This window comes from Neoarthrinium moseri (assembly GCF_022829205.1).
Source record: "Neoarthrinium moseri strain CBS 164.80 chromosome Unknown scaffold37_Wmoseri_CBS_16480, whole genome shotgun sequence".
Taxonomy (NCBI): domain Eukaryota; kingdom Fungi; phylum Ascomycota; class Sordariomycetes; order Amphisphaeriales; family Apiosporaceae; genus Neoarthrinium; species Neoarthrinium moseri.
Window position 1 is genome coordinate 138,557 of NW_026055151.1, and position 23,964 is coordinate 162,520.

Sequence of the window (23,964 nt, forward strand, 5' to 3'; positions counted from 1 at the left end):
GGGCCAAAGAACACAGAGAAGCTCTAATTTTGGGGGCCGGCTGCATGTAGGGCTGAGCGTATCACAGGCGAAGCACCGACGGCCGATGACTCTGCAATCTTACTCCTGCATGGTGAAAGGACCATGCTTCTACGTACTGTCTTTCCTGGAATAGCCTCAGGCACCCCCACCAGCGTGTCTTTCCCGTTACCAAAAACGTTTTATCTTCCCCCATCAGAGTTGCCAAAATAGCCATCGCCCAGGTAACCGGATCGAGATGACTGATTGCGCAAATCTTGCACGTAGCAGGCACAAGGTGTGCCTACCTGGAAGCTGATCTGCGGATATGTACCACCAACCTTTCATCCAGCTGACCATGAACGAGTATTCGGGCAAGGCCGAACAGCTGCCTTGTCAACCGGCATAATTGCGCTGCCGAGTCGCCGCAGCTCTAGCAACATCTATGAGTCAGCCGGGGAGTATACCTGATGTGAAATCACTTTGTCGCAGTGTGAGAGCGCGCTTCTATCGAATGTGATGGAAGTATGCAGTAGAGCAATGTACGCGAGGTCGCCGTGTCATTTCGGCGAGGTGAGCTCGGGACGCCGGGCACCTCATCGATAGGTGCTGAACCTCCCCCGAAAGTGGGGATTCTCCAGGGGGCCGACAACAGGCTGCGACACAAGCCACGGTACTGAAGCCCATGGACCCCGAAGGACATTGGCATTGGCTTGACGATTCGACGATTCCAGGGCCCCAAGGGCCGTACCCAAACCTCACTCACCAGAACGCCGGGTTTGTGTGCTTGGGGGCCGCTAGTGCTGACGGTGCGCAGTTTTGTATAGCAGTCGTTACATACCTTAGTCACACTATTTTTAGGCTTAGACATCCGCGCTCCAGTGGCTGACTCCCGTCACACGGTACAGCCACGGGTTTCCACCTTCGTTACCATTACCTCCTTCTGGTAGGCATGGTGGGTTACTGCTATCCGTCCTACTGTGCACATTCTCGACCACAGTCAGCTGTAGCCCAGGCCCGGCTAGGTAATCGTACCCTCGACGTTACTGACTGATTGTTACCAGAAACAAGCCTGAGGTGAGATCCGTGGTAAGCGTGACTGCGTTTCTTAGCTGCAGACACAGAATCGCATTTTTCTCCCAGGCTGGTACTTTGCGACTGGGTGGTAACCGATTTTGGCAGCGAATTTCTAAAAGTGCCTGGTGGTGGTGTTGTTTCCTAATCACGAAGGGACACGCACCACTTCTACACCGAACGACGGTTCCTACGCATTACAACTCACCGGTCCTGGGCCCGTTGTCAAAAATGCGATGATCTTTTTCCGGCCCTACGTCGGTGCTTCTCAGTGAATGCCTGGGAAAGGAGTTTGGGTGCCGTGAGTATACAGTATACCAGAGTCTGCCCGCCCCCACGCCCGCAATAACCCCCCTTTCGATTGCGCCTGTTTCGGGGCCGACAAAGCTCAGCCTCCGCGCCGCTCGAGTATACGAGGTGGAATACTGCGGTCTGTCACTCGAAACTCAACGATCGGATAGCCTTGTGGTTGCGTTGGCCCTGCTGCGAACCGACCCGTGACATGATGGCCGATATACAGAGTTTGTTTACTACAGCAGTGTCTGCGACCCCCAAAACGTAGGCGAAGCCACGGGAGCCGAGTCGTGCTTATCAGCAGAGGGTGATGGGCGCAGGTGTATCTCAGCGGGTGTCTCAGACAGCCAAGAACTCTGGACAAATCGTGTTGGCCGTTATTTTTTGCCAGAGTTCAGTCGCTGAAGACGTAGCACTGGCTAGATCCTACGTAATTTAGTCGACACAACTGGCAAAACCATGGGGTGCCATTAAGAACAACGGTACAGTTACCCTGATGCTACGCTGCGCTCTGCATTCCTACAGTAATACGGGAGCCTGAAGGTATGCAGTCCAAAACCGACCTGGGAGAAGAAACGCGCGTGGCTCCCTTGTCGAATCTGTGTGACGATACGAGAGACAACCTGTCGGTGCCGGCCTGCATACATGATGGCATGGTAGGGCTGAGGTTGCACTGGACACATGGGCGTACGACAACCGGTGCCCCGGTGCCAATCAGGGCACGGCTCTCCGACGTCCACGGGTCGTATCAAAGGATCACACTCATGATGCAAGGCATAAGGGTCCACGTGCTTCGGTCCCGTCACGATTGGATAGCTGTATACGTATGTAGCTTACGGTGACGGACTCGTCCCCTCGGCATTGTGATAGAACAGTCCAAAGGATTCCGCAGTGCCGGCTTGTACGGTTGATTTCCTGTGGCGACGTGGATGGCCCGTCTTGTATCGAGAGCGCGTGATGGCCGTTTGCAGACTTTGTTGCATCAACGTCTTCTGTCTAGGATGAGAGGAGTCAACTTTACGGGGTGCGCAGCTTCTGTCGCAATGAGCACGCACACGCCCCCTTGCGCGGTCGTCGAGTCCTAGCTCGTTCGATAGACAGACAGACCGATCTTCGAGTCATGTTTCCTGACTTCTAACAAGCTCCTTTGCCTGCAAGCGACCGACGACCGAGATGAAGGCTGTGAGATGAAAGCCGTTTCATATGACAACAGGTTGTTGCGCGCGACTGTTCCGCACAGAGCGGCTTGTCGACGGCAGCACAGGACAGATACTGCCTCTGACGTCGACGGGCTACGCAGAGCTACACAGACCGCCGCACATGCCACCAGAAGTTTCGGTCACCTTGGGACGTGTGCTTCGAGACATTGCGAAGCGGAAGCATTCGTCAAACTGTGCGCTTAGCGCCGATCGGGTTGTGGCCGACCGAAGCTGGAGAGAAAGAAGTCCGAGTCTGCCTGGCCAATCCTTGATCAGTCGACGACGCCTCACCAAGCAGCGATCAGCGAATCCACGAGGATTGCAGATGGCAGAGAGTCCGAGCCCCGCCTGGCGTTTGGCCCCCAAAAAGGGGTCTCTCTGTCTCTGTTCTCTCGTCCGAACCCCCGAAGCGGACCTGACGGGGTCAGAAAAAGATGGAGCGCCCGGGGAGCGGCAGATGATGTGCCGGGAGCTGAATCCTGGGGCCTGGCCCCCTTGGGCTGCTGGGCACTGGGCACTGGGCACTGACAGAAAGTGAAGGCGGCAGGCCCCGCTGCCAAAGGAGCGCCGCCGGTAGCGTACCGTCCTGCTGGTAACACAGGAGCCAGTCGGAGGCAGGGCAAGGGCCTGAATGGGAACTCGTCGGGGCTTTTTTTTTGTTTTTATCGTGTCTAAGGAGTACCACGCCATCGGTACCGGGCGGTCGGGTAACTTACGGCAGCACTGGCGGCCAATTGATTCGATTGCCAGATGGGGAACATCACGACGACTTTGCCAGCAGTTCGAGTTTGGTTGATCCGCACTACTATGGTACGAGTGAAGTTACTCGACGCACACCTTTTCGTCCGCCCGCCGGCTGCTCCTGCACCTGGCATACTACGTATGATATTGGCACATGGCACCACCCTGCCCAGACCCAGTCCACGCTCACGACGCCGGCATGCACCATCTTTGTTGGCTCGGCCTTTGGGACCAACGCGCCACGACCCTTTTAAATTACCAGCTGCCGGTAGGCAGGGATCCCGCGCATTTAGTTCCCATCCATTTGCGCGCCAGCGACCAGATCCACGTCGGCGGGCCTCCCTCCTGGGCCGTCCCCAATTCATCCTGCCGTCCGAGGGGCGAGGCAAGGAGGCCAGCTCTGCGCCGTCATCCGGTCCATGATCTGATCCCCTTGCATCGGAGCAACCTCAACGAGAGTCGAGCACTGCTCCGCGCGCTCCATGCTTGCCTTGCCGAGGTCCACCGCTGAGCTCCGTTTCGAACCTGGCCCTCCCCAACAGAGAAGCGGAGCAACAACCCGGGCAGACGGTATGAGCATTGCTTTCTCCCCGTGCCATGGGCAAAAAGAAACGAAGCCATCTTTAGCGCAAACGGCCAGGGGTGGATAGCTCGCCCCCCTTTCACCACCGTCCGGACCCCATGTTGTCGCGAAGGGTAGGACGAGTCTTGGGATAGCCCCGCTTCTGTCACTGGCTCCTGTATCTGCATCGTGAATCACGGCCAAGGAACTATTGCTGCTACTTCTATCACTACTGCTGCTGCTGCTGCTGCTGCGGCTGCTGTAACCGCCTGTTCCCTCCGGAGAAACTCGCCCTCCCGCCTCTCTCTCTCTGTCAAGGCCCGCTGTCACTCAAACATCAGCGGTGCTCTCTCACGGTCTCACCATATCCGCTTCGTGTCACCGCTGGGCTAGCTATCTAAACCATCACCGTCGCACAATGGCTGCGAACGCCACACAAGACCAGGAGTTGCCAGTCCTCATTATCGGCGCGGGTAAGTCACATCGCGTCACATCATATCATGGAGATCTGCCACCCCAGTTGGTTGAACCCATCGCCCTTACTAACGGCAGCCCCTAGGCAGCTGTGGACTTGCCATTGCGAATGGGCTTAAGAATGTGAGTTCCTCCCCAGCACGGGCAGTCGTAATAAACAGGTTTTTAACATCGTATCAGGCCGGCATCCCGTACAAAGTCTTTGAGAAGGACCTTTCCGTGAAGCTTCGCGACGACAAGAAGTCGCGCGACTGGGCTATAGCATGTCACGTAAGTCGTACTGGTTGCCATCTTCAAGCTTCAACTGAACGTCGAGACCACATACGAGCAATGACTGAGTGAAAATATCCCAGTGGTCCTCACCCACCCTGGCGGAGCTGCTCGGCGAGGCGAAATGGTCGCGCATAATAGAGGCCCAGGTCGACCCCAATACGCCCACCCCGGACCTGGACATCGCCAAGATGTTCAACGGCGCAACGGGCGAGATCATGACGACTCTCCCTTTCCCCAAGTTCTACCGATTCCTGCGCTCCCGCCTGCGCGCCCTCATGGCCGAGGACCTGGATATCGTCTACGGCAAGAAGCTGGTCTCGCTCTCCTACCACAACAACACCGCCACCACCACCACCGATGGCAGCAATGCTTCCCCGTACGCCGTCGCTCATTTTGAGGACGGCACCGAGGCCCGGGGGCGCCTCGTCATCGCGGCCGACGGCAGCAACTCCAAGGTGCGGAGCCTGCTGCTGGGCGCCGAGACGGCCAAGCCGAAGCGGCTGCCGCTGGCGGCGACCTTCATCAACGCCAGCTTCACGCGGGAGCAGGCGCTGTTCCTGCGCTCGTACCACCCGCTCATCAACGTCATCGCGCACCCGGACAACATGCTCGGCATGCTGGCCATGCTGGACGCCCCGGACCCGGCGCGGCCCGAGGACTGGCGCTTCTGCTTCTACATCTCGGGCCAGACCCCCGTCGAGCAGCAGGACGCCGAGAGCGCCGTCATGGGCGTCCGCGAGCGCCTCGCCCAGGCCAAGGAGCGCAGCAGGGTCTTTGCGGACCCCCTGAAGAGCGCCCACGAGTGGCTGCCCGACGACCTGGAGACGGTGTACTGGACCAGCAACGCGAACTGGGACCCGAGCCTAAAGGAACACGAGTGGGACAACCACGGGGGCCTGGTGACGTTGGCAGGCGATGCGGCCCATCCCATGACCTATCGTGAGTCTACCGTTCTGACCTTTCCCTTGAATTCATGACCGGGACTGCTCTTCCCGATCTATGGAAACCATGGATGGCTAACACAATCCCCACCCAGACCGAGGCCAAGGTCTGAACCACGCGCTCGACGACGCGGGTAAGCTGGTCAAGCTGCTCGTGGACCCGAGCGGCCGGTCGCAGGCCGAGGTGGTCGACGTGTACGAAGCCGAGATGCGGGAGCGGGCGGGCGGCGAGGTCCAGCTCAGCGAGATGAACTCGTTCATGCTGCACGACTGGAACAAGCTGTTCCACAGCCCGTTCATGAAGAGGGGCCTGACCAAGGGCTCCGGGGAGGCGGAGGGAGCCCCCGCGGAGGCGGGCGAGACGGCCGCGCCAGCGGGGACGAGCGCCTGACGGCCGATGATCGGCCCCGCGGGCTGTTTGTTCCGCCGTGTATTTAGACCGAGATACCATTCACATAGCACGTTGACCAGAACCCTGGTTCACAATACAGATCGAGCTGAGCGAAGATGTTTCGGATGGCTGTCTAGCTACTCTCTATATATGCCCCGTGCCATGCATACCAAAGCAAAACGAAGAAATGCCGCAAATTGTTCCCAACTCCAAGGCTCCGTACATGCGAGAGTGACAGATGGATGCGCAATTTGATGTTTCTTACACGCTAATATTCGCTATACGGAGGCGGCTGCCGACTCGGAGGTGCGGCAGCGGCGGGCAACGCCCTCGCCGGTGCCGAGGCCTGCAACTCCCTAGCCTTGGCCATCATCTTGGGGAAGTACTGCTGGATGAAGCTCTCGGTATAGAAGCTGTGCTGCGCGTTGTGCAGCTGTTCGATGTTGTGCGCCAGCTCGTGCGCGACCACGACCCACCACCACGTGGCCGCCTCGGCCCTCTTCTCGCCGTCGTCCATGGTCGAGGCGTGCAGCTGGTTGAAGTAGCGCAGGTTGCAGAAGATGCTGCCGACGCTGTTGAAGGCGATGGTGTTGTTGGAGTCGTCGTAGAACATGTGCAGCGCCTTGGACTTGATGCCGTACACTTCCCCGACCTGCCGGATCAGAACGGCGAACGCGTTGATGTTCTTGTGGTTCTGCGCAAGGAACTGCTCGACGTCCACTTGTAGGTTCTTCATCATGAAGACAGGCATGCCATTCGACGCATCGGCAGCGCGGTAGAGGTCCTTCTTGCTGGTAGAGTCGCAGTACGTGGCTTGCTCTTTAACATCCTGAGTCTTTGGTGGCGAGAACAGACTGGACGACCCGTATGCTCTTGTAGAGTCGATAGCTCTGTGCAGGTTGTCCTTCACGTTTGATGCCCCGCCTTCCTGCATAAGGGTGCCCTTGGTGTTCTGCGTATTTTGTTCTGTGGAGGAACGACCATCATTCTCATCAAGACCACCCCTACTTTTCTGCCTTTCGTCATCGTTGTCAACGAGTTCATCCAAGCCCAGTCGTTTGGTCAGATTGGAGAACAGATTTCTACCCCAGTTTGCACCGGCGTCCTGCTGCTGTTGCTGTTGTATAGCGTGTGCCGGGGCCGCTGGCGATTCTGGACTGTCAAATGAACCGGGCATTACCGGCGCTCTGCTCCGTTCTCTAGGCGTTGCCGGTTCCGCCTGCGCAGTTTGAGCATGCTCCTGTTGTTGGAACTGTGCTTGTTCTCTCATCCGGGCTTGTTCAGCTTCCAGGGCCTTGCGCCGCTCCTCCTCGGCCATTCTGGCTTCAGCCGCTTTGACCCTCAAGATTCTGTCCACGTTATAACCTCTGGATCTAAGGTCAAGCAGGTCAAGCTTTAGGAAAGGTTCAAAGAACGTATACGCCTGCTGGGAAGGACGGTGAAGGATATGCTGGCATATCGCATACCCGACTTGATACATATCGGGTTTGGGTCGGTCCGAGGCAACGTACAAGACAAGCCCCTGATTCGTGATTGCTGCGGCAGCGGACTTCTTCTCGGTGTGCTGGTTGCGCCCACGGAGAGTTCTTCGTAGACCTAATGTTCCCACGACCTGTACAGCGAGATTCTTTTCAAGCCACTTCGCGTCATGCTTGATCGGATCACGAGCATGCTTGGAATACTCGTGGATGAAGATTTTGGATCGCTCCACGACATGTTTCCGGAGCCACACGGCTCCCTCCTGGTGGGAGCTACGCAGACCGATCTTCAGTTCGTCTGTGACCAAATTTCCCAAGTTCTGCGACCCAAGAGCTGCATAAAGATCTTCAAGGCCGTCCTCCTCCGGCGCACAGAGCAGGCCGTCTTTGAACAATCGATAGCTGATATAGTCATCGAGAATAACGATCTGTTCCGGTGAAGCAAGTTGGTAGTGTCTGACGGGCGTATCATCTTCATCAATGTCAGCTGCATCACCCTTGGCTGGGCTGATCTCCTTGAAAGCCAACAGGAACGGTGCGGTCTTCATCTTCTTCCATAGATCTTTGTCTTTCCTGAGCACAGCTACATGCTCTGATAGAGATCTCAACAGGTTGAGGTATTTCTCTGAGCTCTGGAGAACGCTGAGCAACCGCGCTGGTTCAGATGCCGCCATCCTGGCAACTTCCACTTTGGTCGGCTCAAGTTTGGCCCCCAAGCGAAACAAGAAGGAGTTCGCCTGCTGCCCAAAGTCCACGAAGTCAAAGATGTCTCCATACGTCGTGGAGCTCCCAAGATAGCAGTTCCTGGGACTAACATGTGTGACAGTGCCGCCAGTCTTTTCGGAGAGGCTAGACGCGAGTCTTTGGCGAACTACAGGTACAATTGGCGCATTTGACAGCTGAGAGTCTTGTGAGCCACCGATCTCGGTGATGCGAGTTGCAAAATATTCGAAGACGGGTGTCGCACTTTGCGGTGTCTGAGGTATGTTGCGAAGGAGCCAACTTATGCAATCGGCAATGTGAGGGTCCCGTTTGACACCAAACTTCAACGCATGCTCATGGAGGTCTCTCTTGAGAATGTTGAAGCCAAGTATGGAGGCGTTTGTGTTGGTGAAACAGTTCTTCGGCGTGACGAGCTGTTTAGGGTTTCCTTCAAGTGGAAGAAACGACTTCTCGCATTGGCCGATATCGAATGAACTATAGTTATTGCTGGCATGGTTCAGTATGAAATACTTCATACTGTATGCCCTGAGCTCAGGCTCAGGCGAAGACATCAATTCCACAAGCTCCGGTGCAGAGGGATAGGCCCTAAGTCCTAATGCTGCAAGAAATTTGCCCTCCGCGGAGGCTCGTCGGTAGTACTCTGGCCACTGCAGTACCTTGACACCAAGAGGCCTAAGGTCTCCTTTGGGCTCGAAAAGCTCTGACACTTTGTACAACTGAGCACTGCCTTGAGAGGACTCTTGACCTGCAGGACCGGCCTCGGCAGGACAGATGCGCGACTCCTTGAGCTTCCTCAAATCGTCACTAGGGATATCTGCGCGTACAGAAGCCAAATACTTGATCAGCTCGACATGACTCCACTTGGCTTGCCCTGCACTCTTCTCGGAAGATGTGTTGAGAAGTCGTTGGAAGATGATATCTAGAGCGACTGTCTTTCGAACCCCTAAAGCCGACAAGAACTTGTCTTTCATCGACATGCACTGAGGGGAGATGATTGGCAAGTCATCAAAAAGCTTCACGGATGGGAAGAAAGAGTCGGTCGGTTTTCTCATCCCTAGCTTGGTCGGCATGACGGTATTCGTCTTGAGAAGTTGAGTCACTGTGTCCTTAGAGCTCTGACTGAGGTTCTCCCAGTTTTTCGATATTACTGTCAGGACCTGAGTGGCAAAACTCGAAGTCTTCGTAATGTCTTGAGCCTCCGGCCTACTGGACCGCGTTTCGAGCAGGAACCTTAGCCAAGGTACGATTTCCAGGGGTTCCCAGCCCAATGCTTTGAGCTCATGAGCATTGGCATGCTTGGTGAATTCAAATGGTATTGTAGTTGGAGGTATAGGGAGCCCAGCGGGTATCTTGTTCGGGCTAACATAGTTCTTGATGCTGCCCAGCGTGATGATGCCACCCTGGTCGGTGCCGGCATCGCCAAGAGTCGCGATCGCAGAATCTAGGAGACGAGCGTTTTCCGTGGGACTGAGCTCACCCATGACGGCCTTCTTGCTTGCCCATTGTATGAAGGCGATAAGTTGATCCTTGCTCATGGGATATTCCGATAACTCCTTGCTTACATCATCCACAGTGATGTGTGATAGCAAATCGTAGTAGATCAATTTTTTCACAAACTCGGTCTCCTTGAGTCCCATAGGGATGACCGGTATTCCGGGAACGAACTTGCTGAGTTCCTCGGAATCAATACGCACCTGAGTCGTCATGCGGACACCACGTGTACTATAAATCTCGATCAGAGGTCTTTTGTACGATGTCCAGAAGGCCTCCTCGATAATTTGCGAGACTTGGCCGCTTGGGGTTGAATCCCCAAAGGCGAATGAGTTCAAGACATGCAGTGCTTCGGGCAGATGCTTCGCAATTGCTTCTGGGGTAATTTTTGCATTTGCGCCTTCGACAGAGCGCTGGAGCTTCTGTTGAAGTTCGCTCATCTCATTCGTATATGCAAGTCGTGTCATGATGCCGGCTGCGCGCAACATCTCAATATTCCAGTTCCTTACCCATCGGGCGTTGAGATCAATGGCTTCACGTTCAACCGTCGGGATGACAGATGGAGCGGAAATGTGCATGCCAGCGCCGGTGGTTTGCGTAGTCGGAAATCCAATGAAGATACGCCCACCCGGCTTCTTTGTGGGCAAGACAGAGGCGAAGACATCGGCAGCCTTGGACATGTTGCCGGAGCTACTCGAGGTCTCTGAAGCCTGGACCTCATCATACGAAGAAGTCAGGATGGCCAATTTGGTGAGTTTCGGCGGAGGCTTCTTGGTGGCACGCTCCAGCTCCGCAGCAAAGCTAGCCGTCACCGATGTCTTGATGGTAGCAGTAGTGACCCTCAAAAAGATACTGGAATTTGACAGTGCCGTAATATCCTCCGAGATGGCCTCTTGAACAGCCTTTTCTTCTGCAGCTTTTTTGGCCTTGGCAGATGACGTGTTAGTGGTTAGTCTGGAGAAGAAGCTTCTCAGAGATGGGATTTCCGTATTACTCGAGCCATATGATTCATTCGCTCGGCTGGCGGTCACTCGAGGCTTCCAGCCTATGGCGGCCATATAAGACGCGTCTATCTGGGCACTGGCCTGATCCACTTTTTGGATCTTCATCAGCCGTTCTTTGGTCGTCGTCTCGACGTCCCGGGACAGCGCAACATCCACGCTTGGGCTGGTCTTCTTGTGTAAAGACAGGATCTGGTAGTCGTCTATCCAGAACTCGATATGCTGGAGGGCAACGAAGGTTAAACTGGTGGCAAGGAACTGGCTGACAGACAAGGCGTTGGGGACGGTAGTCGTCGTGTTGCGATAGTCCAGCACGAAGGCCGTCTCGTTGGAACGCTGCTCCTCTCCGAGCTGAAGTTTCCGGGTGAAAAGAGCGTTGCCTTTCCAGTAGAAGGCCATAGCCTCACCACCGGAGCTGATGAAGGGCTCTTCACAGTCGGCGAACACACTGTAGAAGCCGACACCAAAGGCACCAATCTTGGTCTCGTCCGGGTTTCCTTCGGCGATCCTCTTGAGTCTGGCCCAGTCGGTCTTGGCAAAGGGCTGACCATTATTGGATACGACCAGCCGGCGCAGCGTATGATGTTGTATCGTGTGCTTGAGAAGGTCGGAACGATCTGCGTTCGGCGGAAGAGGTACGGAGGTGGAGGGGAGTGTCTCCCATTTGATCTTGACCGTCGTGGCTTGCGCATCGGCGGCGTTCTGAATGAGCTCTCTCAAGGTTGTCCATTCCCCAGAATACCTAGCCAGGACCTTGTCGATCAGGGCTCTCGTGTCGACCGTAACGGCCTCCTCGTCTTCTCCATGGCTCAGCGCCGCGGCGCGGAGCTTGTTGTAGTCCATCCTTCTAACTGCAGTCCCTGGACGCCTGCAGGCACAATGGACATTCGACCACAGGCCGCGTTCGCTCGGTGGAACTCGGAAGACTCGATGCTTGCGACGTTGGATTTGATGTCACAAGCGCGACCGAGGGTATGTCGGATGATTGGAGACGATATATCTACACGCCACTGGCCGTCTGCTTTGCAGCCATGGATGCTCAGACACGAGACAGTCGGGGCACAAGGCTGAGCGAGATGCGAAGGCTTCAGAATGATCTAGACGTAAAACGATCTTGTATGCAACCAAAGGAAAATGCAAACGCGGAAAAGAGAAAAATAGACGAGAGCACTCAGGAAGTATCAAATCCCACCGACGCAGTAGCCAGGACTTCCAAAGGCAACTGTACCTTTGCGTGGCCACGGTCAGCACTCGTAGGCTCCCAGTTGACTGAATGACGATGCGACACTTGCCCCCTGGCCCCTTCGAAACGATGCCGATTGGTGCCCTGGGGGGTCGCTCGCAGGGTCCAGAGCTTCTTCGATTACAGTAGCTTTATCGCTAAAGTCCATTAAAGTCCGCCCGCCCGCCGCCGCCGCCACAAGGCCCTGGTTGCCTGGGACGCTGCTGAAGGCCACTACGATTGCATGTGTGTACGATCAATCCCTTTGTCGCGAATAGAGTTCGGTGTGAAATTCGGATGCCTCAAGGCATATACAGAGTACCTCCATGTAGACGATGAGCATCTCGCGCGCAGCAATCATGATGGATAGACAAGTCAACGAACGACGCTGGAAGCAGGAGTGCGCGCCGAGCTTGAACCCTGGCCGGATCTTGGCAGTCTCTCTGGCTCATGCTTGCTCGTCGTATGGACGCTCTAAGGAAGTATGCCGTGGGCATCGATCATGAACGTGAAAAATATACATCTTGACCTCCATCAAGAATGCATTCCGTCGGGTGGGAAGAGCGAGAAAAAGCAAAAAACTCCCTTATAGAGAGGCTACCTCCTGCCAGGATTGAACTGGCGACCCATGCATATCTCTTACAAACGTAACGAGTATAAGAACATAGTGCTAACCACTACACCAAGGAGGTATTTGTTGGAGAATTGTCGGATTTATTGCGCACTATTTGACAGGCGCCACAGCCACCTTGGCTCTGTGTCCGGCCTGTCGGTAAGGTTCCACGTGCGCTGCGTTAGGTTGGCTGTCGCAGGACGAAGTACGTACCTAGCTGTGGTGCTGACCTTCAGTCTTCCAGTCTGCATGGCAGGTGAGCATCTTCAAATGCGTGTTAGAAACTGCCACTCAAATGCTGCTAACACCTGGAGCTTTGATACAAACAGCTGCTCCTGAGACAGATTCGTTGTCATTCCATGGAAAAGACTTGAGGAGTAAAATGGAAGAAGAAAAGGTCCAAATTGCAATGCCTAGATTCTCGGGCTCAAAGTTTTTCTATGTACTGTACTAGCGCGCTGACTCGCGGCAGTCAGCGCCGAGTACCTTCCCCGTATGGAGTCCGCCCTGGCCCCTATTTTCGCTTAGTCCCATGGGTGTATAACACGCGCAATACTTTAGGGCGGCCAGGGTAGAGAAGAGGGTGCATCAAGAGAAGTAGGCTCTTGATTGAATGTCATTTATTTTGGGCTATTCCAAAGTATCGGAGCCCTGTAGTTCGACGCTCGCTACTTGCCTGGTGCCCAGCTACGTAGATCGCGACCATAGTCGATGGCGACGCACACGGTTGGTTCTTTAGTCATGGTAGTCTCTACCTGGCTTGCTCGAGACACTCTGCCTACTTGTCTTTTCTTAGATCGCGCTATACCGCGACGACGGCCTCGTTGCCTCCCTATGGGGATGATGCTCAACAATTAAGTGGATCGCAGGGATACCATGCCCAGGGCCAGCTTTGTTGTTGACTGAGGACAGATGAAGATCATTGCTCATGGATTCAAACTTGGTTTCCCCAATCATGAAGAGAAACTCTTGTAACGATGGAAATTGTAGACAGCGTAGTCCTCACCTCCTTTGGCCAGGACTCTGACTTCTTCTCCTATCCCTAGACCGCGGTCTCGGCTGCTCTTCCCTGCGTGGCGCTTCACCGCGAGGGCTTTGGCTCCTGTTCCGGGGATGACTTCGGTGTGCCCTCTTCTCCTCGTCGTCCCGGCTGAAACTCATCCTCCGGCCATCACGGTGATGGTGTCTGTCGTCGTGGTGGCTGCGGCGGCCATCGTCATGACGCCGTGGTGGCCGGTCGCCCTGGCGCTCGCGGCTTTTTCCTCGCCTCGGCCCTCGCTCTCTTCCGGGATGCTCGTTCCTTGACCGATGTGGCTCACGCTCGTCCCTCCTCCTGGGCGACCTGTCGCGCCGCCTGTCGCGGCTCCGGCTGCGGCTTCTGTGTCTCCGCCGATGCCGCCTCTCAGGGTCGTCATGCCGTCTGTGTTTCCTTGAGGACGTCTTGTCGTCTTGTGGCTTGTCTCCCTCCTCCTTGTCCTCCGGCTGTGGACCGATGCGTGACTTGGTCACCTCCACGGCGTTGGCCCCGGACGAGTTCCGCACGGGCGGGGGGAGGCCCAGCGCACGCGCCAGAGCATCCTCCTCGGCTTCCTTGACTCTTTTTATCTCCTCGCGACGTTCCCTGGCCTCACGCTCCTCTTCGGTCTCGTCCGAGGGACCGGCGTCGGCGCCGCTATTCTTTGCGTACCAGGTGAGGTCCCGGCCCTGCTGCCAGCGGCCGACGGGGGCCTTCAGACTGTGGCCGAGGTAGTTCTCGCGATGGGCAGAACCTGCGACCTCGTCCCAGCTGAAGTTGACGCCGCCGCGGGAACCCGACTTGCGGATGCTAGATACGAGATCCATAGTCTACGGGTGCTGGATCCTGTTCCCGTTGATGGTGGGTTGCAATGATAGCTTCTCGAGGATGTGTGAGTGCAGGTGGAGGTTGAGATGGAGGCAAGGCTGAATCAGGTGCTGAAGATGTGAACTGAGCCGATTGAGAGAGAGGCTGGCTGGCAGGGCAGGCTGGAGGCTTGGGCGGGGCGATCCAACCACTTTAGCGCTTGCTAGGCGTGTTCTGGGGTCCAGAGCTAGCGCATCTCCCAGGGACCCTAGACTGAAGGACTTTTCTTCCAGCGTGGGCTCCAGCGAGCTGACGTGCTGATTGACTGCCCATTGGCTGCCCCACATGCCAATTGAAGCTCGAGCTGACCAACTCGGACAGTTCCATGGACCTCAGCTTTCATTCACTTCCACCACCACCTTCATTCCACTCACCACGCGCCCTTCTGGCGGCAGCCCTCCGCCCAAACCCGCGCGCCCGACCTACGAACATACCCAGAGAGAAGCATTACCCCGGCGCGCCCAGAGCACCTCACCATGGCCTCGCGCGAGATCCCCCTGGACGAGGTCCAGTGGCACCACCCCGAGCTCGCCGACTCCATGCAGGGCATCCACAGCAACAGCGTGCTCTTCTACTTTGCCCAGTCGCCCTTCTTCGACAACACGTCCAACAACGCCGTCGTCGCCAACCAGGCCATGTTCAGCTCGGCCATGTACCAGTACATCACGACCCGCGAGGCCTTCGAGGGCCGCCTCAAGACCATGAGCGGCGTCGAGTTCATCGTCGCCGAGCAGCCCGCCCAGATGGCCCCCGGCACCGGCACCGGCGTCTGGGTCATCCGCAAGCAGACCCGCCGGAAGCGGCCCGGCGACGACGACGAGATCACCGTCCACGCCACCTACTACGTCGTCGGCTACAACATCTACATGGCCCCGACCTTTGCCAGCATCCTCAGCTTCCGCCTGGCCACCATCACCGACTCCCTGCGCAAGTGCTTCCCCGCCGCCGACGAGGTCCGCAAGTGGTCGCCCGCCCAGGGGCACTCGTACAAGGCCCTGCCCGCCCCCTCCAACGCCCGCGAGCGCCAGCTGGCCTCCAAGGAAGCGACGCCCGCGCCGGCGCCCGAGGGCCAGGCCAAGAAGCCGGCCCAGTCCGGCACCCTGGACGCGCGCCTGGCCGAGCAGTCCTTCATGATCCAGATGCAGTACGGCGGCGAGTACATGGACGAGAACCCCATCACCGGCAAGCCCGGCGAGTTCCACCTGTCCTCGACCGGGCGCAAGGAGCGGCCGCGCACCCGCCCCCCGACACTGAACCCCCTGACGACGAACCTCAAAACGCCCGTGGCCGCCAAGCCGAGCGACAAGAAGGACGGGACCAAGGAGGCCAAGACCCCCAAGACCCCCAACAGCGGCATCTCCAAGCCGAAGCGGAAAAAGACCAAGACGGGGCTGACGCCCGGCGCCACGCCCTCGTAGAGAGAGCGGTTCTGGCAAAGCCGGTTGGCGGACGGCAGGGCGGGGAGGTCTCTTCCTCGGGCATCACACACGTTGCGCTCCTCGCCCCTCCGCAAGGAGGTTCGATTCGAGGTCGACCGCAACCCGGAGGACATTGGGTTTTCACGCATAGCATCGACGTGAGGCGTTGGAGGCAGGCTCAGGCAGAGGCCGTGGGAAAAAGGATTTTGATACCCATAAGTGTTTTGTATGATATGCACTTTTTGCAGCGGTTTTGGTTTGAACATAGCATCTTGTACAGCGAATTGAAGCGGTCTTTGGCATCTGCCGTTAAGTCTAATCTTGAACCTCGACTTGGCCCACCCATGCATTCCACCAGATGGCATATTTATATGAAGTAACCTCTACCCGACAACTAAACGCCCTATATGACTCTCCAAACTTATTGCGCAACCCAACCCTTGCCAGCGATCCTCTTCTGCACGATCTTCTTGACCGGCAGAGGCCACCCTTGGCCGCCTGTATTCTCGGCCCGGAGATACGGCACCACATAGGCCTCCCTCACGGCCGGGTCATCCGTCTTGACCTCCTTGATGGGCTTCCCGTAGCTGAGCAGCGGGGTGCCCTTGGCCAGCGCCGCGAGCTGCGCCCCCGTGATGTCCGACAGCGCGATCATGCGCGCCCTCGGCTGCTTGACGGCGTCGACCCCCGGCGTGGCGCGTTGCAGATGCGCGTACACGATGTACTCGGGGCACTCCTGCGGGCTGAAGTGCGCGAGCGACGAGCTCGGGTGGATGTAGACCGACCGGTCCATGGTGTCGTCGCCGAGCGCGTCGATGGGGTGCAGTGGTACGTAGGGGACGTCGATGGCGCGGCGGGGCTTGCGGTGCATCTCAGGAGGCACAGGAGCCAGGTCGCTGCGGATGGCGACCTGATCAATGAATCCGGCGGCCACCATCTGCTTGAGAGCCGTGATTTGCTTTGCTGATGGGCGGTCCAGCTTGTCCTGGTAGGTCAGGTTGGCAAACGCCGGGATATCCTTCTGCAAAAGGCTGGTGATCTGCTTCCGAAGCTTCTGGGTCTCCTGGAGGGCCTTGAACCTGACAAAGTGGTTCTCGCAGAACTGTTCGGTGGGATCATGGGCGAACTCTCCAACGACCTGAAGCAGCTTGATCGCATCAGATGCGTCGTCTAGGGAGCGGAAGTTCCTATGGACCTGATTGAACTTTTGCCTTGCTCGCGCCTGCTGGGTCTCGGCGATGACGTCCTCGTTAGTGCGGTAAGCCCCTTCTTCCCGATCGGAGAGAGTGGGTATGGCAACGTTCTCCGGAATGAATATCTCTGCAACCGAGAGACCAGCCACCAATGCAATCGTATAGGGCATGCAATCGTGAAGGTGCCCAATGAGAAGGATACGGGCGAAACGAGGCGGCAAAGGGAATCTGGCCATGGTAGATCCGATGTCGGTTGCCTGACCCTCGGGTGTGATGGCAGAGAGGTAGGTCAGCAGCTTCTCGGCCTTGGCCAGGCTCTGTCTGTTGGGGGGTGTTGGAAAGGGGAAGTTGACCACGTGCTGGAGTCTCATTGCCTTGAGTTGCAGTACGATGCCCTCAATTGGCATTCTGAGCAGCTCTGGGTCAGCAAATTCAGCAAAGTCCCTCTCGTATACTGCGGAGGAGTACAGCCTGTAGCAATGGCCGGGGCCTGTACGTCCAGCACGGCCAGATCTTTGGTTTGCGCTCGCCTTGCTGATCCAGCCGATTTGGTAGCTCTGAACACCACTCTCTTTGTCGAAACGCCTTTCCTTAGCTCGTCCGCAGTCGAAGACGTAGCGGATGCCAGGAATCGTCAAACTTGTTTCGGCAACGTTGGTCGCCAATATGATCTGTCGCGAGCCTTCTGGTGGTGGATCAAATACCCGCATCTGTTCTCGCGTCGGCAAAAGAGAGTAAAGGGGCAGAATATGCATCTTCAGAGGACCTGTTCCTGCTTCCTCGTCCGGGATATCAAATTCCTTGTCGTCATCCTCTTCGTCTTCCCCATCTTCCTCGTCGATAAAGTTAATCTCGTCGTAATCATCTTGGGTAGCGTCGTTTGTTTGCCCGAACTCGATATCTTCCACCTCAAGCGGCGCATCGTTGGCAGATATCCGAACCTTTGGGTAAGCTGCCGTGCTCATCCCCCCTGACGCTTCTCTAAGCTTCTTGCTTAAACGTGAAATCTCGTCGTGGCCTGTGAGGAACACGAGCATGCCGCCGGGAGGTAGCTTCTTGTGTCCTCTTGTGATCTTCTTGAAAGCCTCTTCTACATAGTCGTGCCGCGTCTGGCGTGCAAAATGTATTGTAACAGGAAATTGCCGTCCCTCGACATCTAAGACGGGTGGCGGCGTCGGGAACAAGGTTGGGTTCTTGGTCAAGTCGTCTATACGCAGGGTTGCCGACATAATGATAAGCTTCAGGGGTTGGACTGTTGGATCTTCGTCCGCCAGTTCCTGCCGCAGCTTGACCACACGACTCAACATTCCAATAAGGATGTCTGTGTTTACGCTTCTCTCGTGGGCCTCGTCGATAATCACAGCTGAGTATTTGCGCAGAGCGATATCGCTGGAGACTTCGCGGAGAAGCACACCATCTGTCATGAACTTGATCGCCGTCTTCTCGTCCGCCGTACCCTCGAATCGAATCTGATAAGCAACTTTCTGGCCATGGTCTCCCAGTTCCTGTCCCACTCGCTTCGACATACTGACAGCGGCCACCTTTCTTGGCTGGGTCACGCCGATCAGGCCGGGCGTCGGAGAGTTGGGAGATCCATAACCGGCCTCGAAAAGAAATTGCGGCACTTGAGTTGTCTTTCCAGAACCAGTTGAACCACAAACGACCACAATGTTGTTGTTGTGGATCGCTTCCATGATTTTTTGCTCCTCCGCCACAACAGGCAGTTTTAGTCTTGCTTCCTGTATCTCTGTCGACCTTGCGACCGTGACACTATACGCTTTTCTTGCGAGGTTTTCCGTTGGCTGCAACTCGAGGGGTAGGGGATCTTGCTCTAGGGGTCGCGGCTGGAAGTCCTTGATGACCGGAAGGTCCAGCAAAGCGGATGTCGATTCTACCGGTTTGTATCCCAGGGCCTCGTTCCGTTGTTGATGGGCCCATGCCTTGAATGCGGAGGAGCGTTCTCTCTTCTCGTCTGGCCCACCAGTCGAACCATCATCATCACTGCCGTCGTCGGACATCTCCTCGTCTTCGGAGCTGGATTGTTCATCCGAAACCTCCGACTCATCCTCCTCTTCGCCCCCTGATTCTCCTTCGACGCCTTCGGAATCATCTGAGTCTGCCTCATCGGAACTTAATCCACTCCATTCGTCCTCTGAGGTGGATGTGGGTGCGACATTGGGCTCAGAGTGCTTCGGCTGAACAAAATTCGAGGTCGAGAACTTAGAGGCAACACCGCCACGTTTTTGACGTTTCTGAATGACCGGACGTCCACTTTCGTCCAGTTCCAAGGGTCGCTTCAACCCAGAGCCGACTTGCAGCGTCTGTTGCACAGAAGTGCTCGGAGGTGCGCTTGTAACTTGAGGTGCTGTGGAAGGCGCACTGCTAACGTCTGCAGCGCTGCTCTGGCTTGCGTTGGTCTTGGAGGATGAGGGAATTGGGGCCTCCTGCTCGTCGGCTGACACTTCATAATCGCTGTCCGGGCTGTCGCGCTTCTCGAACAGCTCATCGTCCTCGTCGTCACGAAGGCCAGCTTGGTGCTCCTTGTGGGCCCTTTTCAATCCTTGCTTTTTCGTTTCCTTGCCCTGGCCCAGGTTGCGAGTGCTGAAGAACAAACTAGTGTCGACCTTGTTGTTGGCCAACTTGGCCAGCAGGGTACGGTTTTCGTCCTTCTTGAGTTTGTTGTCGATGTACTTCTCCAGTCGCTTGGCCTTCTGCCCAGTAACTTTGACGCCCTGATCCTTCAGCTCGTCTCTAAGCCTTTTCGTTTCCACATCCTTCTTGGAAGGGATAATCTCCAGCGCATTGCTGTCGACCTGGGCCGAACCAGCGTCGTCGTCCTGAGCACCTGCGCTGGCCTTTTGCCTTGCGAGCACCTTGTGCTTCCTCTGTCGTGGGACGAATTTCTTGGGCATCTTGGCCGCTGAGATTCAAGCCAATGTGGAGCGATCTTTGTCCAGAGCAGGAGCTCGCACGAATAAAGACGAATCGCTCTGGGAATCTCTGCTCACTTTGACAGTTGGCGTGCCAATCTTTTGCGCTGAATTCTACAGTATCATTCTCAAAATTTCCTGGCCGATTTGATGCTTGTTGGCTTGTGCAAGCAGCGTGAGCTATTGCTTCGCGATGAATGAGTATGCGATTTTGAAATTTTGACCGCCCGGCAGAACGGCGCTGAGATGCAGGTGAATGTTGTTGTGGGGCAGGTGGATGCGGACTGGAAGATCCATGGATGGGGGGTGCAATGACCCGCTAACTTAACGTAGGTATTACTGGGCTGGCACCTTGAACGCACCACCGGGGCAACCTACTGCTGTACCTGCGAACGGGATCACAACTCAGCCCATGATAATTCTCAACCTAGAGCTTCACAATTCAAAGAGTCTAAAGGACCGATGCGAAAGGTTTGAGAGAAATCCAGGGTATCTGTTTGCCACTACCGAAACCCCGCTCCATCAAGATCACAAACTGGTCCCCGGAAATGGCCCCTTCGGACGTGAAAGACGAGGGATTCCCTGCCCCTTCCAAGGAGGCCGTTGGCTTGATCGACGGCGTAGAGACGCAAGCCACATCCACTTTCTTTGCCGACAAGATCATGATCACTCTGTCTCAGGAGGGTCGGTTATCTCAATGGGTGAGCCTTCTGTGGCAGGGTCTATTGTGCTCGACGGCTCATGGTTGTTTCTAGATCCAAGTCCCTCTCTCAGCACCATCATCAGCGAGCGTCGAGATGGCACTGCCAGATACAAGCTTACTGCCGCTCTCGCATCTGACGCCGAAAACCCTTCTCGGCGGCGGTGGTGAGGAGCGCGAGTCTTCCGGCCAGTTGTATGCTGTTCAGATTGCCAGTCTCTTCGCCCGCAGAGATTCAGAAGAGAAACGGACGCTCCTCGTTGGCCTCGGTCTTCTGAAACCGAAGCCAGACCGTGAATCTTTCTTCGACCTGATCGAACTGGTTCAAAGAGTCATATGATGGTAGTTCAGTCGTGGCATGCATCACTACTATCTTACGGCAAGCCGTAACAGGGGCAGCGAACAACATACATAATAGCTCATATCATGCCTCGAATTATGAGAGGTTCTGCATGGCTCTGCAATCTGGCTCATTGAGTTTCAACATCTTCATGTTTTACGAGATACTGCCCCGCCAATGACGGCTCCTGGAAGTTGGCGTCGGACTGGAGTTATTCTAAGAGAAAATGTCGGTTCGCCTTTAGTTGACGACTTCAAAGTCTTTGGTTTAACATGTGATGTAAGTTGTGGTTGGCTGTACTCGCTACGGATTATCGGCATATCGTCATGCCAAACTCCATAGCCGCTTCATATACTACGTAAAATTAAGAGAGCCACGCCAAATGTCACAATCCAGTGCATCAGACTTCCACGACGACAGCACTTGGAGCCAGTTTTGCAGCTGCTGCTTTCTTATCGAAAGCCTCACGCTCAATCTTGAATCGCATTTGACACCCTGCCAAATAATCGTCAGCTGTCACGGCGTGTTTCGAAGCATATTTCACCGTATACTTACAGTCACCGCAAGATATCGGTTCGTACTTCGCAGGGTTCGAAGGCGACACGCAGCTGGGAATGACACTCTCGACGCAGTTGAAATTGAGACCTGCCCCATACCCCGTTAGCGCAAGACTGTCATAGTCACAATAGCATTGCCAAGTTTCCTCACCAAAGAAGAAAGGCATCGAAACTCGCTCAAGCGTCGACTCATTAGTAACTCGATGTACAGTAGACTTGTAAGTATCATTAGAGAGACGCATCATGTAATCGCCAATGTTGACCACGATTGTTCCTTCAATTGGAGGGGCCTGGATGTATTAGTTACCTGCAGACATGCTGCGCAAACTTCTGAGGGGGCACGCACCTTGATCCACTGTCCTTCTTTTGTCAATACCTGAAGACCACCGATGCTGTCCTGCCAAAGGAGGGTGAAGAGCTGCAGGTCAGTGTGGCTCCCTAAGCCCACAAACTTCTGCTTCGTCTCTTCTTCAGTCCTTGGGCGATAGTAGTTGAACACAGAATCAGCACCGGGATGGGTGACCTTTTCATCCCAATAATCTTCGGGCAGATCCAGCGACAACGCAAAGGCTTTGACCAACCTCCTAGCCAGAGTCAAACAACTCCCCCAATACGCTACCCAGTCTTTCTTGTAGTCTGGAATATGGGCAGTGCCTTCCCAAACAAATTTCTCAGCCCTGATCCACGGCCTCACTTCAGCTGGAATCTCAGAAATATCCATAGGGTGATCTGGGTCAAGCTCGGGGGAATATCTGAAAGAGAAGGACTCCCTGACGTCTACACTTTCGCTCGGAGAGATATTGGTGCTCGCATAGCCAGTATAGCCGTTGAAGTACTTGCTGTATTTCCTGGACGACAACTTGTCTTTCTCCTCAGGAGTCTGTTTCATAAAGTCCAGGCCTCGCTGCTTGGCTTTCGCAATGGTCGAGTCTGCGATGCCATGGTTTCTAACATAGAAGAAGCCTGTGTTGACTGCGGCGGACCGTATCTGCTTGGCAACTTTCTGGCGCTCGCTGAGTTCACTGGAGAACAAGGGTGCCAAGTCTATGACCGGTATCTCGTCCGCGGTGCAGTCGCGAGGGGGAGTTAGCAAGACATCCCTGTAAACGGGGCCGAGGGCTGTTCGAAGCTCGAGCTTGGTAGTCACCATAGTTCTGGAGTTTCACTAATGATTTCCGATGTTGATAAATTGTGTCAAAGTTGTGGCAGCCGAATACGCAGAAGATCCCGAGGCATAGGCAGTCTAGGTATCTCTCTGCGATATCAGATCCAAATGGGAGGCAATAGGGCAGGAACAGATTGCGATCTTGCCGAAGCTGTCTTGAATCGGTGGGAGAGCATCTACTCGCAGTGATTACTGCCTTGTGAAGCCCTGTAAACCCTCTTATCACACGCTTTACTGCGGACAACTGCTCTGGCCGGTGATCTCCTGCCGATAGTTGATGCCTATGCCGTAGAACTTAAAAGGCCACGCAAGTAGTAGTAGATCCCTTAATGAATTGAAGACTGTTGATGGGTGCCGTCGACTATCGGTGGGCTGATCACAATCTGTCCCGGCGGTCGCCGGTGGATGAGTCCGAGTTCGCACCCACTACGCCGGTAGCCTTGATAATGAAAGCTTATCCTGTACTGGCGCCACGTGCTCACAGAGGATAGTAGAAGAAGTTTGTCAAACGATTGAGTCTTCAAGCTGATGAACAGTTAGCATTGGGCTGTGCACCTATTCAAGTGGTTAACAGTTGCCTATATCAAACTCGAGTCAATTCGAGCATAGTAGGTACCATTAGCTACATATGTAGGTATTCTTATCTTCGCGCTCCAGGGATCTATGTTAACATGATAAGCGTCTAGGAAAGACGCTACTTACAGCAAATCTCTGTGTCACAAATCCGAAAACCATAGATTATCTAGGTCTCAATGTGTTGATGTAGTGTGTGGTTGCCAGGATCTCAGATTGACTGAAGGGGGGTCATCGGGGCCGTTATCGCAATGCTCCGGCGTGGCGTCGGGTGTGGGTCCGGTTTGCGTTTTCCGATGGCAACGGCTATGCTTCCTCGAATAACTATCGGCGGCGTTTATACTTCATAAGGGCAGTATAAGTAATGCAGTCACAGGCTTCTACACAGGTTAGTTTCCAATAACTCGTTATTCATATTTCTATAGAGACCCAAAAATACACCATCCAAGATAGCAGAAATTTCTCGTTCTTGGTTTCTTAGTGGATACAAACTTCAAGTCGCTTACCATTGTTACCTAGGTATACGGATTGAAAATGCGGGGGTGCTGTTGTCGGTTGTCGTCACAATTCTCGACATGACGCAAAGTATTGGCCGTGCCAGCACCGGGTTTCGTGCGGGGGAAGTTGGTATTGCTATTATAATGGAGTTCCCTCCATGATGGGTGAAGGTTGTCGTCTTTGTGTAAATTACCCGTACTACAATCTACTTAAAACACTCCAGAAACCCTTTTC

At 55.3% G+C, this 23,964-nt stretch overlaps 7 protein-coding genes across 7 annotated transcripts; 3 read left to right on the forward strand and 4 right to left on the reverse strand.

Annotated features, from left to right (window-relative positions):
• Positions 1-4,285: 4,285 nt before the first annotated feature.
• JN550_008666 (uncharacterized protein) lies at positions 4,286-5,946 on the forward strand (the record flags this gene model as incomplete). Its single annotated transcript, XM_049320653.1, has 5 exons — positions 4,286-4,340; positions 4,427-4,464; positions 4,522-4,611; positions 4,695-5,553; positions 5,651-5,946. 5 exons carry the CDS (start codon positions 4,286-4,288, stop codon positions 5,944-5,946), a joined length of 1,338 nt encoding a protein of 445 aa, XP_049169324.1.
• Positions 5,947-6,214: 268 nt separating this feature from the next.
• On the reverse strand, positions 6,215-11,482 carry JN550_008667 (uncharacterized protein; the record flags this gene model as incomplete). Its single annotated transcript, XM_049320654.1, has 1 exon — positions 6,215-11,482. One exon carries the CDS (start codon positions 11,480-11,482, stop codon positions 6,215-6,217), a length of 5,268 nt encoding a protein of 1,755 aa, XP_049169325.1.
• A 1,994-nt stretch (positions 11,483-13,476) lies between these two features.
• JN550_008668 (uncharacterized protein) lies at positions 13,477-14,316 on the reverse strand (the record flags this gene model as incomplete). The annotated part of the gene is made up of 1 exon (XM_049320655.1): positions 13,477-14,316. One exon carries the CDS (start codon positions 14,314-14,316, stop codon positions 13,477-13,479), a length of 840 nt encoding a protein of 279 aa, XP_049169326.1.
• Positions 14,317-14,832: 516 nt separating this feature from the next.
• Positions 14,833-15,774, forward strand: JN550_008669 (uncharacterized protein; the record flags this gene model as incomplete). The annotated part of the gene is made up of 1 exon (XM_049320656.1): positions 14,833-15,774. The coding sequence occupies one exon, from the start codon at positions 14,833-14,835 to the stop codon at positions 15,772-15,774; it is 942 nt and encodes a 313-aa protein (XP_049169327.1).
• Positions 15,775-16,195: 421 nt separating this feature from the next.
• Positions 16,196-19,879, reverse strand: JN550_008670 (uncharacterized protein; the record flags this gene model as incomplete). The annotated part of the gene is made up of 1 exon (XM_049320657.1): positions 16,196-19,879. The coding sequence occupies one exon, from the start codon at positions 19,877-19,879 to the stop codon at positions 16,196-16,198; it is 3,684 nt and encodes a 1,227-aa protein (XP_049169328.1).
• A 566-nt stretch (positions 19,880-20,445) lies between these two features.
• On the forward strand, positions 20,446-20,937 carry JN550_008671 (uncharacterized protein; the record flags this gene model as incomplete). The annotated part of the gene is made up of 2 exons (XM_049320658.1): positions 20,446-20,598; positions 20,653-20,937. 2 exons carry the CDS (start codon positions 20,446-20,448, stop codon positions 20,935-20,937), a joined length of 438 nt encoding a protein of 145 aa, XP_049169329.1.
• Positions 20,938-21,337: 400 nt separating this feature from the next.
• Positions 21,338-22,644, reverse strand: JN550_008672 (uncharacterized protein; the record flags this gene model as incomplete). The annotated part of the gene is made up of 4 exons (XM_049320659.1): positions 21,338-21,432; positions 21,493-21,582; positions 21,646-21,784; positions 21,841-22,644. The coding sequence occupies 4 exons, from the start codon at positions 22,642-22,644 to the stop codon at positions 21,338-21,340; spliced, it is 1,128 nt and encodes a 375-aa protein (XP_049169330.1).
• Between the last annotated feature and the right edge of the window lie 1,320 nt (positions 22,645-23,964).